This window comes from Aedes aegypti, chromosome 2 (genome assembly GCF_002204515.2).
Source record: "Aedes aegypti strain LVP_AGWG chromosome 2, AaegL5.0 Primary Assembly, whole genome shotgun sequence".
In the NCBI taxonomy this organism is placed as follows: domain Eukaryota; kingdom Metazoa; phylum Arthropoda; class Insecta; order Diptera; family Culicidae; genus Aedes; species Aedes aegypti.
The window spans coordinates 149,415,930-149,431,820 of NC_035108.1; the positions used below are offsets into that span (position 1 = coordinate 149,415,930).

Consider the following 15,891-nt stretch of genomic DNA (forward strand, 5'->3'; position numbering starts at 1 on the left):
TGTGTTACCAACTTAGGATGATAGTGTTGTCTAATAACACAGAACACCTATATATGAGAAATGAATGTAATGTTTGGAATGATACTAATAAAGAAATAAAAAAATAAAAACAAAAAAAAATAAAAGAAAAAAAAATAGGTTAAGAAATTACTTGTCAGCAGCGAATCAGGCTAAAAGTTACTTGATAATCCCTCGACAGAGTCTGCTGGAGTAATCGTTGGCTACTTTGATTCTATTACGATAACAAGTCCATTATCTGTCATTGTGCCTTCTCCAGCACAAGCGAGAAACAAAATGTCCGACTCCCAGGAAGCCTTCCTCATTGCGCCCGAGGTGGACGAAAACCTTAGCCCCGAGGAACGTCTCAAGGTCGATCGCACATTCGAGAAGGAAATTACTCGCTTGCAGCGCCAATATCTGAACATAGCCAATTCAACTGCCGCTTCCAAAGATGTTCAGATTATGCGATGTCTGGAGAAGAAGCTCAAATACTTGCAACGGGAAAAGACGGAACTCAAAACCAAGCTTAAGGTTGCGTACGCTCCCTGTCACGTTCGACGATACGATCGGCAGGTTCAACTGGTGGAAGCCCACGTTCGCGTGCAGGATGATCTGGACTTGAAAATGAACGGCCTTCGAACGGAGATTCGTCACCTGGAATCGCAAATGAAGCGGCTCGATAAGGAGAGGAAGGAGCTTCAGAAGGTTTCGCAGTCGGATTACTTCTTCTACAATCGGGTTACGAAAGCTAAGAAACGACTAGCGACGTTGGAAGATCGATTGTATCACCTGAAGAAGCGGGAAGCTACGAATATCACCAAGAACCACAAACTGAAAAGCGTGATTAAGGATATGTTGGTGGATAGGAAGCTATTTCACCAGCATTGGAGAAGGATGATAGACACTTTGGGGTACGATAAGAAGTTTTTGATCGATATGATTGAAAGGACGATACTGGCGTTCAACCAGGGGGAGGAGCTGTGCCACAAAATTGACGCCGTCAAGAATCACGCTGCAAGAGAAGAGAAGTCTCAACGACAGGAAATGATGGAGCTACAACGAAGAATCAATAACGACCAAAAGAATCATGAGTTTTTGCGGGTGAAGGGCTTCCATCGGGATATGTGCGATTTGGATCCAAGAGAGGTTCGCCGAAGAAATATGATGAAAGACGATTACGGAAGGAAGCTTGAACTGTACCAAAAAATCATCGAAAAGACAAAACTGTTCTGTGGAGTTGAAGATATCTCGCATTTGATTGAGAAGTATCAAAAACAGGAAGACACGTTTTTCGCTCATTTCAATTACCTGAACGAATTGAATCACCAGTATGAACAGCTGAACTGTATCCTCATGGATTTGTACACAAGTGTGAATGACTTGAAGGAACAGAAGCTTAGAAAAGAAGTAAGCCAAGATCATGCTTTCAAGCAGCTGCACGAAAAGCTACTAAAGGAGACAGAGAAAACTCAAAAACTGCAGTCAACGGTGAAATCAAACGATTCGGAGCTCCTTGAGCAATTTGAAGAAATTGACGAAATTTTGTTGGATGTCGGGTATGATCGATCGGACGTGAAAAACCTCCTAGGTGAGCATCGGAAAGTGACCAAACACAACGTGAAACGATTCCTAGCGGCACTGGAAATCAAACTGAACGAGCGTCTGGCGGTAGTCTACACTCATCTACAACCCGAGGAAGAACCAGCTCTGAGGCGACCTGTTGCTCGCAGCTCGCAGGAAATTATTCGCATCGAAGAAGTTGTAACTACTCAACAATGTGCGGAATGTGCCGAGGGACAGGACGTCAATAAGTACGATGAGGCCATTGTGCTCCCGAAGGAGATGTCTGAAATCCGGGAGGGAATGAAAGCAAAGGTTAAAGCCCCGGATATGCAGTACCGGTTGCATAATTTAAGCAAGTGCAAGCTTCCTCGGTCGCGGATTCTGGTCAATAAGAGATACCAATGAAAACCATCTAAATTTAAATCGTTGTGACAATAAATTTTTAGTCATTTCATCCATGGGGATGCATTAATCTTCCTACGATCTACAATACGTTTCCAAACCAACGGATTTTTTTCCCGTTCCATATGAGACAGAGTCTGCTTTTCAGGTAAGTGTTCTTATGAGCACTTCCACAGCTATTAACTGAGAACTAATTTCCATTACTAAAAGATCCCCCACCGGCTGGATTCTAATTTAAGTCCCTCAACATGGTACAAGCTGTACATTTGCCGTTACGAGTTGTACTGAAATTCGAGGACGTTTAATCTTCAGTGAGAAATTAGAATTCTACGTTTTGTTATTTTTGAAGAACTATTCTGAAGAGATGAACAGAAAAGTAACGTTCGGTAGTCGGGTGACCCAGTTTTGAATCACCGATTTAAAATTATCAGTAATCAGTAAGTCTTACGTTTTGTAAATTAAGCAAAACACTGGGTTTAGCCGGATATAGCAGGCCAGAATCAGTGCCAAACGGATTAAGGTTTGGTCATTTTAGCAAAGAGTCTGTTTTGCAATGAATATTCTAAAAAGCAGCTCTTTGGAATTATGAGAGAATTATTTTGACGCAAAACATATTGAAAATGTTATTCGGTTAACCTAACTGTTCAAGGCAAAATTGGTTACTAAGTGGCCAAAGAAGCAATTCCGGAGGTCATAAAATGTTAGAGAGAGATCCCCCAGTACCGGACAACCACTAATACCGGAAACCATGTTGGATTGTGTAGAAGAAGAAAAGGAAGCTATTATAGAGAGGAATGGTTGCGCGGAATAACAGATCCTTGAAATAAGCACGCTTTTATGAAAAAACAAAACGGATTTTTGAAACCGATGAAAAGTGGACGTATCGCCTTAAATTTCTAATTCAATCATTATTGAACATGGAAAAATAATTTTGATCTCAAAAAAATTATGGAAAATCATCAAAATTTGAAAGTGAGAATGTATGTTGTGCCATATTTGAATTAAAAATGGTCAAACTCCTGTGCCCCAGTTTCGGACAGCTTCATTTGTTACATGATATATTTGTAATTTTTGCACCAAAGCCTCAAATATATTCATTTTTCATGGATTTTGTTGATCATGGTATTACATTGCCGTGAATCGCAAATCAGTCCCATCTGTAAAAAGTAGGCATTGAGAAAATCGGTTGTGAAGTATTCAAACTCGTTGTCCATACGAATACTCAAAAAAAAATCCAGAGGATTGAAACATGTTTCAGGGCTTTATTTTATAAGTCGGGTCGATCAAAAACGACTCGACTGGAGTCATTGTAGACTAAAAATGTCGCTCGACTTGGCTCTGTCACTCGAGTTTATCGACAGTAGTCACTCTAAGTGACTAGATTACCATGGGAGCTGACGGGTGACATCTGAAATATGCATGCTTACTTTGATCGACAATGGCTACATACGAGTCATAATAATTCGCTCGAATTACAAAATAGACCCCTCAATCTCAATGAAACCTTCACCACTTGCTCTTCACTACGATAACTTTCCGAGAAAAAAAAAGATGATCAAAAAAAGTAACATATTTGTGTTACACGGTGCGAAAGTCTGTAGTGGGACTGATATGCGATTACTTTTCATTGTGGGACAATTTGACTTGCTGTTTTTCCCTAATTTTTCCGAACAAATAATATTATTTTATTAGTGCAACTGAAAGAGCATTGGAAGAGATGTTAAAAACTGAGCTCAACTCAATTTTGACGAAAATACAGATGGGACTGACTTGCAATTCACGGCAGTATATATATGCAATAGAAATAAGAATAATGGAAATTCGGAAAAATACGTAATATGTGTTATTTTTCAGCATATATGAAAGAGGTTTTTTGATGATCCTTTTGCACACTAAGTAAAACTCAAATTATTCTTGTGAATGTTGCAAATTTATTGCATTGGCAGTTAAATACTTATCCTAGAGTGAAAACATTCAATGATGCACAAATTTACAAAATTCGAGGCATTTCAAGATCGTGTCCAATATTGGGTGCCACCTTATTATATCGATCAATTTGGTACTAAAATACATCATCAAAAAGCATTGTCAAAATTCATATTTATTTTTTCAAATTTATTTTCGTGCGTTACAAAAACGTTAATAAATAACGATTTCATAAATAGGCATCAAGACCTTATAAAATAAATAGTTTTGATTGGTGTCCAGCCATTTGGCCGAATGCCGTTTGGCCGAATGTTATTGTGCCGAACAGGTCGTCTGACCGAATGCCGTTTGGACAGGTGTGTCCCACTCGGGTTCAGGTTGGGTACCACTTCTAGTACTGCATTTAGTTCCTTGGTACTGCAAAAGGTACCCAAGTTTGACAGATCGCAGTACACATTTCACAGCATTCTAGATTTTGCTCTATTACCTTATGTGCCATAAAATTTTGGACAACTGCAAGGGACATGGAGTTCTTTATTTCGTCTTTGGTTTGACCGAATTACGAACAAAATAATAATAAAATTGCTACATCACTGATGTGTAGGATTCATAAATGAGGCTCAATAACTGATCAGCTAATGATTTTGTTGATTTTTATGATGTGACTAGACATATGAGTGTTCCAAGAGAATTCCTGTCAATTCAGGACAAAATTGTGAGCTCCACATATTGCATCAAGACTCTAAGTTGATGATTGATTCATCTCTGGATTACCAACGTTGCGCTAAGGTTTCAAGTGTTTTAATGGTTTCATCAGAAATTTATCTTTCTTTTAAACATATGCTATTCTTTCGAGTTATACTGGTTTCATCACTTATGGATAGAATTTGACTTCTATTTTATTTGAAAACACTGATTTAATGATAATTTGCATTACATTTGCTTAAATTTTCAGAAAAGATTCTTCCTTCCAAAACTTCTGGCTACTGGACCTATGAAATGATTTACTCAGTACGATTCCAGGAATCAAAGCAAACTGATCCTGCAGAAGGACGAATAAGTCGTAGACCGTTTTAGTTACTATCGAAAGTTGCCTACAAACGTAAAAACCTCTGCTTGCAGCTATTACTGCTAGCAGAAAAGTGAAAAATTGTTTGCAGTTAAGGTGTTTTTCAATCATTGCTGAAGATTATTTCTTGGACTACGAACAAGCTTTATAAGTTCTTCGAAATTCAGCTTTCAAATTCATTACAAGTGCATGCTAACTGTAGTTCATAGTTGTTTTCAATTTCGGCCAAATGACCCGGAACCATTTTGAATTACGGTGTCCGGTACTGGGGGATCTCCCCCTTATAGCCCAGAGTAATGGTAAATATATATTTGTTGCAGAACCAAACTGTATTACACTTCACAATTTTCAGAATATTATGGTATATCAGCAATTTGTAACCGTTTTCGACTTACAGTTTTTTAAAGATTAGCCATGCATTTTCCGATACGCCCTTCTCAAAAATAAGGCGAGGTTCAAAATGGTGGTCTGAAAGTGCATAATGGCATTTTTGGTCATAAAGAATCTGTATGCAAATTTTCAGGCGATTCAAAAAATACAAAAATAATTGGGTTTGCGAAACGGCGTGGAACCGCTCAACTGTGAAAAACTTACGGCAATCCATTAATACGTTCTCAAGCAATATCGCGACATGCAAACACCACTCCATTTTTATTTATATAGATAGATGGACATATTGTGATACACATACCATTTACCTATTTTTAATTTTTTTAAGATAGTTTAAATAGTTCGACACAGAAAGAGTAGACGGAGACACGATTTTTTTTAGCCTGATTAATTTTTAGGCTGAGGCTTCATGAATTACTTACCAAGGTGAATCCAGTACATGTAGCTTTTTAACTCTCCCACTAACAACAGCTTTTTTCTGTCACAAAACCTTGGAGATGCACAGATGATCTCGGTCTCCAGTAACAAAAGACCCTAACTCTAACATTCCTTCCCTTCCCGGACAATAGTGAGGACGTAGCCGGCGTCATTATTGACTTTACAATGTTTGGAGTTCTCAAAAATGTACATTGACAAAGATATAGGGTGTCCCAGAAAGTATGGGCACGACTTTGATAATGGAAATCATAGTACTTTTCCAAACACTCAAATATTTTTATATTTTTTTATAGGCTATTTCAAACAGCATCTGCGATAAATTTGTTTGATTAAATAATCGTTTACATTGAACATTTTGATTTAAAAAAATCAATTCTTATCTGGTCAGCACAGACCCTATATTTTGTTTTTGTTGAAAAATAACTAGTTATATTTTTTACCAAAATATTTCGCCGGGGTGAGTTTAGATACATTGTATCAAGGATGTTTTTCATAGAATTTTGTTTGAAATTTTATTTGGCTTTGTTACAGAACAATTGAAAAAATTGAAAAAAATCGAAAAATCTCGTATTTTTTTCTCTACAACATCACGAAGTTATAACTCTTCAGATATTTCAAATAGTAATAAAAATAACACATTTCAAAATTACGAAAGGTTTTTCCCTATTCTCTTGGATAGACAACTTTAATTTTTAATTTATTCATGTTTAAAGTAAATATAAGGATTTATTCTTGACCATCTTCAAGTCGACCACGGGAATCGCATTTTTAGTTCCAATACAAATTTTACATGCTTAAGTTTAAAATTTTAATTTGAATAAGTTATAGTCCGATCAATTATCATATCGTCGCTGATAAATATATTGTTTCAGCTTTTTACTACACGCACTTTCTGTCATAAAACAAGTTTTGTAAAATAAAGTCAGATTTTTATTTTCACTGGTCTTGAAATGGCAGTATGGTGAACCCTATATGCTATTTCCAAGCTACATTGGTTCCTTGTTCAATTTCGATTATTCTGGTCAACATGGAGTAGCAACTACAAATTCTCAATGCCCATGCTCATGCTCAATCTCAGTCCTTCGACTAAGCTGCATTTCGTTACATTTTTCGTAAAATATACTCTCTTACAAAAATAATCAACCTCTAATTCTTTTTTCCAGATTTTCTGCTGGATTCACAAAATTTAAACATTAACAATAATATTGAGTACAAAAACTATACTTTATCCATGACCATGTATTATCCATGTCAATATCACTCTAACACCTTAAATGAAACGTTTTTGGACGCCGATAAGATTATTACGCTTAAAGTTCAATTCGTTTTCTCTCTAAAAGATTTATTGAAGAGGTAAATATATTATTCTCTTAGATTTGTTTCCCAACAAAAGCGCAAATACAAACAGCCCACCCGATGTCGTCTATCTACCACTCATAAATCTCCCCCCATTGCTTTTTCCCACAAAGCATCACGGAAAATCAATGAAAATCGTTACGAAAAGCGCTTCTAATCGTGTTTGAGGATAGCTTCGTCTTGCTCCTGTCTAAACTTTTTCCATCAAATACCAGTAAAGGTGGATATCACCTTGCATCTTGCTATACCTGAACTTAAAGCCTCCAAAAAAAAAAAACGGAGACGACGATGACGACGGACGACAAGGGAAAATCATTTCTTCGGTATGATTCAGTAACTTTTATTTCTGTTTTCTTTGGGGGAGCGAACAACGCCGAAGTATGGGGATGCTGCTGAACGTGTTTATGATGGATATAGGTCTTTCCGGTTTAGGTCTTCTTCCAAAAGAGTGTGTGTCAGCTGAGATGAAGAAGACGAACTGCCATCACAAGATTAAGGAGTTTCATTCCATTACATGACTTGACTCTTCTAGTTTTCAATTATGTATGTTGGAATGTTGACTAATGCGGTATTATCGTAACTTTTGATTTGTAGAATGAGAAACACCTCAAATCAGATAACTTAAAGTCATATTCGAGTAAAGTAACAAAAAGTTGCCTTTTAACCCAACACATCCCAAACAGATATTAGAAAAGTGTAACCTCTCAGCCGAAATGAACAATCATGCACTCCATTTACAACCAGCGGACAGCTGTTGTAAAATGGTAGCAGGAATGACTTGACAGTGTAAACTTGGTCCAGTTGGCAGTCAAAAAGGAAAATCACGGTGAACTTATCAACATTTGTATGCAAATAAAATGTTTACCTAACCCAATTGACTCGGGCTTTTCCTCTTTCATTGACAATAACAAGATGGGACCCGAGTATTCTTCCTGGTACGATGAAAAGGCAAATGAGGAATGCGGAGGCTTATGGGGACGTTTATGAACCGGAATTCTCCATACGATTGGAATTGTGTATTTAGGTTACGGGCGGATTGAAGAGTGGAATTAAGAGACGTTTGACCCAAATAGTATTGATTTGTGGAAAATAGCACATGTTATTCTTCTTCTTGGAATTAACCTCCCCCACTATGACAGAGCCTACTTCTCAGCTTATGAGCACTTCCAAAGTTATTAACTGAGAGCTTTCTTTGCCAAAGTTGCCATTTTCGCATTCGTATATCGTGTATAGCACAGGTGGAAACCTCAGAGATGACTGTAATGTTGCTCTTAGTAAAGCTTAAAACCCATAAACTGCGATTTTTTCTTATTTTAATTGATGTATTCAGTTGAAGTAAGAATGCATTGAAAATAACATGAAATATTTCAGTAGGTATTTGGAACATTGTTGAAAAGCTTCAAAAGATTTTTCCTTGTAAATTAAATAATGTTACATACACATAAACCAGAATGCCGATCTGCATGAAATCTCAGCAAAAGTGACGTTTGATGTCAGCGGCACTCACAGGTGCTTCTATAAACAAACTTGATAAGTGTATAATTTTTAGGCAATAATGGCGCCTGCCACGGCAGAATGCAGACCAATGAGGGGAAGGGACAGGAATTGACGTTGCATTTAAACCTGGCCCACAGTAGACCGTATATGCCACTGCGTCTACGCCAGTTCATGTGCTTCCAAATTACGTGTTTGTCTGTCTACATTTAGGCGCTGCTCAAACCTCTATTGATTCGCACGAAAAGGCTTGTTAAAACTTTATGGAAACGTTTTTACAATGCTTCGAACATCACATTGCATTGTGCCTATTGTCGGCAGCCTCGTTTTCTTCGGAAGCTTTTCCCATAAGAACTGTAGGCAAATATGTTCGGCAACTTCAAATCAGCCGCATTTTGAGGCGTATTCATTTGAACTGATGACAACTCTGGTGAAATTGTTTGTTCAGTCTTGGAAACCTAGTCAGCCGGAAGCTGACAGAACAAAGAATCATCTCTGAATGTTTTTGGTGTGCCTTACTAGTAAAATACAGTGAATTTGGCGTTTTGATTTTCTTTGCTGATAACATCCGAATGGTACCGATGCCATAAACTACCTTAGAGGTATCAAGAATCTACACAGATTATGGTATAGTCTAATCCCAAAAAAAAGGAACAAAAAACGAACTTCACTATCAAACACAATAGTGAAGTTCGTTTTTTGTTCATCATTTTATTTTTATTTTTTAAGTAGGTGTTCGCATTAACTCTATTGCTGCCAAAAAGTGAGATATTGAAGAAACAATAAATGCAATTATGCAATTATTACTATTGTTGAGGCAAACAATTATCAGATTCATCACCATAGGCATTTGCACTACATCTTATTCACAATCAAGTTTACCTGGGAGACACTATTCTCAAAAATTTTTTAAATTTGTCCTTCATTTCAGTCGTTAATCATACAGTAGTTTTTCGCACTTCATTTTTTCACGCTTGATTTACGCACGATTTTCATTTCAATTATATCACGCCAAGACTATCATATTATTTTACATTAAATGATAACCATGAAACAACCCATATTGTGCTGTTTCAACTTCATATGTGATTTTCAGTCGGTGCACTCAATTTGAGCTATGTTTTAGTCGATTGTGCTTTTTTTCTGTTCGGGATGAGCCACTGCGACCAGTTTTCTGTGATTTTTTATGGTATACCCGTTGAGTGCATGTCGTTCTAATCCATTACTATTGAGAAATAATGAAGTAGTCGTTTTTTATACAATTATCATTCTTCACCATTTTGCATAAAGCCTTTTTACAAAAAGATACTGCTATTTATACCTTTTGGAGAAAACAGTTTGTCACCATTAAACTCTCAAAAGTGCGCCCCTTAATCAGGTTCGGACACTATGCTGGTTGAATGATAGCGATTTTGACCATGCATCGGTACTCTAGCGTATAAAATTATTGCTTCTACTTATAAGGTTCAAAGTCGTTTTTTGTAACTGTGAATAGGTTTCATCTCATTAGATATTTAGATTCCTTGGAACAAGAAGCTCGTTTAGAATGTAGGAGGTCTGCTACTCCACTGATTCGTAATCGTTTACCTCCTAGATATTCAAAAATAAGCACTTGATCTTGGAAAGAACTTGTCTCATGAATTGAAACCAGCCTCAGATGCTGATTGAGTCATTTTTTCCACTTCGACCTCATCATCTAGGACAAATAGGTGGGTCTTAGTGACTTATTACTCTCTTATACTCCTCGGACCATAACTTATCAGTATTAACAAGAACAGATACAACAAGAGTACGATTGTGCTACTTTTCCCCGAATGTCCCTTTTTCCAGAATTGCCATTTCCCCGAATGACCCGTTTCCCCGAAAAATGATGCAGTTGAAAAGAGTGCAGGAATGGTCTTCAGTGATAGGGTGGTGAACTAGAAATAACGGTAAGCAATTAGGGCTTAGTAGCCCGTCATTCGTTTTGGGCAGCCATGTTGACATTGCAGCTCGCAATTTCAAAGTGATAAAACTCAGTCCTCGTAGTTCATAATGATCCGGAAAAGTATCACTGTATGCGCTGACATGCTGAAAGTAAGCTGTAATTTTTTCATTAGCTTCAGTGCAATATAAACTGATTTTCTTCAATTGAACATTATGACATTATTTAACAACAATCATCAACGACGCGAACAAATTTCAATGACGGCCTACTTTGCCTTAAAAGAAGGAGATACTTGGTGATTCTCGAGTGAACACATACTGGCAAACATGCCGAGGACGGTTAAACCCGAAAAAAACCGCCAATGAAATAAAGGGTGCATATCAGATGATCGATGCATACGTCACTCTGAAATGTATGAATTTATAACAATTATGAGCGCCACAAACTTTTCGAAATGCTGTTCGGGGAAACGGGATATTCGGGTAACTGGCATTCGGGGAAACGACATTCGGGATGCTGACATTCGGGGAAAAGTAGAACAACCGATTTAGTCATTTTTAAAATAAAAATATTTGGCCAGAAATACTGTTTCATTATATCATGCTTCAGTATATTACACCAAAATTTTGTGGATGACATTGAGCGAATGATAGTGAGGAAAACCAGAAGAACTGAAAACCAAATTTTTAAACCTTGGATCTGTAAAGAAAAACTCTAGCAATATATTTAATTTTCGTTCTGCTAATGATTAGTTAAAACTTGCAAAAATACAAATTTGATTTATTAAATATTTCATTTATATGTTATTTACATTTTAAAGCTTATTCTTTTCATTTCCGCAGCTTCGTTCAAACGAGTGGTTTGCGAAAAAGACGTTTCTAAAATAAATGCTTCCATAAAAATTGTTTCCAAAAGGCTAATTTATTAGAAATAATTAAAAAAAAAACTAGATGTCATTATATAAACAATAACATTGGGTTTTGGCATATAAACAATAACATTGGGTTTTGGCAGGTTTCCAATGGGTTGCATGATTGAATCATTGTTGACGGAATGAGTGTGATCATGTGATTTTGCATCAAAACCTCATGCGTGAGTTTGTCGAAGTACATCGCAAATGAGTTTTCGCAAGATCACGCAATGATTGAGGTTTTAGTGTGAATCTACCAACATTACTGGGCGTATTGAAATATTTTATACTCAGAAAAGACTAACACCATTCCAATTAAAAAAATTAACATACCGTAAAACGGGGTAACTTTGATAATGCGGGTAACTTTGATAATGCGAGACTCTCAACATACTAAACGAAATAACAAAGTTCCTGTTAATCTGTTGAGCAAAACGAATGCAAAAGTAAAGAGTATTAGTATTACACTTCATGTTAAAGCTATTTCCGTTGGAATCAAGTACATTTGGGGATTTATATGCATATATGCAAAATTTAGAAGATTTTAGCAATTTTGAAATGCTCTCAAACAATCTGTTCTACGATCACTATTTGATGAAGTCATAATGAATTCGTCACTTATACTTGATAGCCTAGTTATAGTAGAACTCGAATTCGGTCTCAAAACTCTTAGCGAATACTATTTTTACAAACTGGGACCATTTTTGTAATCTAAGTCAGAAATTTCCATATAGCGTTAAACGCCTAGAGATATGCAACGCCCTACAAATGTTCTGTAATTCATTCAATTTTGTTCGAGTGATGCTCCATTATCAAAGTTACCTCAAAACAGAAAACCGACTTACGATTATATGAAAAATTATATATCCATTAAGAATAAATCTTTTGGAAATCTATCAACTGGAATCGATAGTTAGGATACCAGTACTTGTTTTAAAAATATGAACTAAAATTTTTTGAAACAGCATGCATAAATATTCAAGTTTTCTTCGAAAAAACTATCAAAGTTACCCCGTTTTACGGTACCAAATGTTTCCGAAAATGAACTCAGAAACTTTCATGGTTATATTGCGTCAAGATTTGCTCCTCATATACAAACTGCAATTTTTTTTGGATTAAAACACATCGCAAACAAAGGGAAGGTCAAAATTATAATAGGCAATCGTGCAAAGATATTCTCAGATAATTTTAATCAAAAGAATGAACAACATTTGACCCTAGATTTCCCACATGCAAAAACAATGCCGAAAATTTCTCTTTTTCAACACTCTTTTATAACAGTGTTGAAAATTAGAACTCTCCAGTTCTGTTTTGGTAGTTGGCAAATACACTACACACCATAAGTATGGAATCGCGTATTGCAACACTCATACTGAATATTGCAGCACCTCGAAAAGTTTAGCATCACCTTAAATAAATATTATCTCGTGATTCTGAAGTGCTAGATCAATGTATTTTTGAGGTCATTTTAAAAAATACGTCTTTGAGCCCCTGCGTTCGTTGAAAAAATTTCAGCACTGGATTTGCTGATGCTAAAGTTAAAAGTGCTGCAGAACTCAGTATTGCAACGATTCCATACTTATGGTGGGGAGTATTATACCTGAGTGTCTCATCGAATTGCTCTGAATTTCTCATTGACCTAGTCAACTATCTTCTGATTCTACATTCGATTGACGATGCGAATTTGATTCAGGTTAGGGATTCTGGGTGAAAATAGGATCGATACTCATCAAAATAATCCGAGAAAGCGACAATTTTCGTAATGGCGAAGAATGTTGTATGCAACTTGTTGAAAAAACTCGATTTTTTCAGCTCTCGTCGTATTTATCTAACTTGACGATCCTCGTGCGAAAAGTTCTTCATTTTGCAAGTTGGTAAACTCACACTCAAATCTCAATCATTCAGTTTTTCTGCGTGAGCAAACTCATTTGAGATGTGCTTTGCAAAACTCACGCATGAGCTTCTTGATGCAAGATCACTTGCTCACGCGCATGCTGTCAAAAACTGTAAGGCCGCCTCCGATTTCGTTTACTCTTAGGTATTCCACTAAACAGCTCGAAGATTTATTAAGGGGATTCACTTAACAGCGTAAGTCATGCTATATTGACTATTTAAAAATTTCATATACCGACAATGAAACATTTCAAAATCTCGAAATTCAATGGTCTGTCAATCGAAGAGCGCTTTGAATATCTAACAAATGTCAATGAGTACTCCAAACAAACAAACATTTTTTATTTTTTCTCTTGAACGGTTGGGAAAAAGCTGAAAACTAAAGAAAGGACGACACGAAACTAAGGCAAATAAAGGAAGCTGAGAAAATTGGCGATGTATACAGAACATCACTATGTGGGACAATCATTATCTAATAGTTCCCCATTAACATTGGTCTTGAAATTTGAACGCAGTTTAACCCGTTTAACCGCGAAAATAGAACCTCATAGTATATGGGATTTGAACTAGGTTTGGTTTATATTTGTCCATAAAGTTCTGTGATTCTTCATGATTTAAAAACAAATTTGAAATCTAATTTAATCAGGAGAACCGTCAAGTAGCGTTTAAAGGCAAAAAGAGCACATTGGGCTGCCTCATCCCCACAGAGCAATATTATAAGATGATCCCGGGCTAGGTGCAGGTGCCTGACGGAAGTGATTATTTCGGGAAGCGCATTTGATCAAATCATGCTACACATCAAACCAAATCTTTTTTGGAAACATTTTGATTAGCCAACAGCTTACCCTTGTTTAGGAAATTTGCCTTCGTCTGAAAAAGAGGCGAAATGGTGAGTGCTTGTATTTTAATTATTTAAATTACCAAATTGATTCTGAAAAAAAATCTATTTTGGGCTGAAACAACAACCTTTCAAATGAATGGTTGACGTTTACAGCGGGTAACTAGATCATTGATCTCATGTTTGACATTTGAAAAGGAATATTTCATTCGAAATATTTCGTAGTGAGAGATACGCAGAATTAAATTTTACGCAGGTTAAAGTGAATACCCCTATTGTCATTAATATACCTGCCATGTTATGTGGTATGTATATGTGCGGATTCAAAATATTTGACAGGAAAAGCTTGCTATCAGTTAATAATATTGTTAGCAGGAGCGTAGCACACATTGCTAAACCTGCTACGACTGTCGCACAGAAACGATCACTCGGTGTCGATAAGGTTGTCGAATTGAAAGATGACATGAATGTGAAGAACGATAGGTAACTGTCAGAGGGAGATGAGTCGACAGAATGCCGTGTAGGTAGTATTTATCTAGAACCATGCCATGTATGAAGTTTTTTGTTGGATAAATTGAGGTTTCGCAATTACAAATAATATTTTATATCTATCGGTATTTATAATCAAAAGCAATTAATTTACGTTGTAAGTGCCTAAAAAGTCAGTATAATGAATTACTATCTAAAATATTAAACCTACGTGAACTTTCAGGTTAAAGAACTTAAAGCTATTGAACTTATTGATTAAAGTACACTAAGCGACTGGAAATAGTTGTCTAATTGTGAGTAATGTTTCTATTAGCTATTACACCATTCCATTAACTTTTATATTTAGTCCACAGCTATTTGTTGACTCGGAGTAGTTAAGGCTGAAAAGGGTTACCAGAATTGTAAGATGTTGGTATGAAAATAGATTATGTGGACATTTGTTAACCGATTATACATTTTAGCTTAAAAGCATCGTCAATAAACTACATTGGACAGCTAAAAGATCTGCAAATCCCTGTTTCTGCTTCGAGGTGGCAACAGATTTCTTTGCAGATTTGTATGAATCAATAAAAAAGAGACATTTGAAATTTTTTTCGTTTTTTTTTCTTATTTGAATCATATCTAACTAGAACTAAAATCGATTCGTAAAACGGTGGATAACATGTTCATTAAACTTTTTCTGGGATGCCACATTAAATTTGAAGCAAATTTGAACTCAGATCATTATTATCGAATGCAGCTCATGTAATTTAATATTTGTTATTTGCAAATAGATGGTGGGATACCTCCGTAACCACTAAGAATACATAATTAAATCATTATATTGCCCTGCAATTTACAGAATCTGCTGTTACCAGTAGCAAGCATAAAACCGCCTATCGGGACTATGTGTCTTCCCTGTATCAAACCTCAATATCAATAGGAGGCTAATTGAATTCAGTGGTTGATCCACATATAGTTGGGCTCTTTTTGCTGATGGTTATGAAGGCAATGGAGGTTGACAGGTAATCATCACCATCACCCTAGTTTCCAAATATTTCCGTAAAAAAAACATCCCTATGATAGACCTAGTAACGCTTTTACATGAAAAATAGAATAAGATTTTATTTTTATTTGTTCAGTGCAATTGTTCTACCGACAAGAAAGATACAATAAAAAAAAATTCTCATATGCATAGTAAAATATAAATTTAATTA

At 36.2% G+C, this 15,891-nt stretch overlaps 2 protein-coding genes across 3 annotated transcripts in view; both read left to right on the plus strand.

Annotated features, from left to right (window-relative positions):
* Positions 1 to 15,891, plus strand: part of LOC5568868 (myb-like protein A) — a 397,347-nt gene that overhangs the window by 350,029 nt on the left and 31,427 nt on the right. The window lies entirely within an intron of this gene.
* Positions 91 to 2,035, plus strand: LOC5568877 (outer dynein arm protein 1). Its single transcript, XM_001652549.2, has one exon. The coding sequence runs from the start codon at positions 295 to 297 to the stop codon at positions 1,966 to 1,968; it is 1,674 nt and encodes a 557-aa protein (XP_001652599.2). The 5' UTR covers positions 91 to 294; the 3' UTR covers positions 1,969 to 2,035.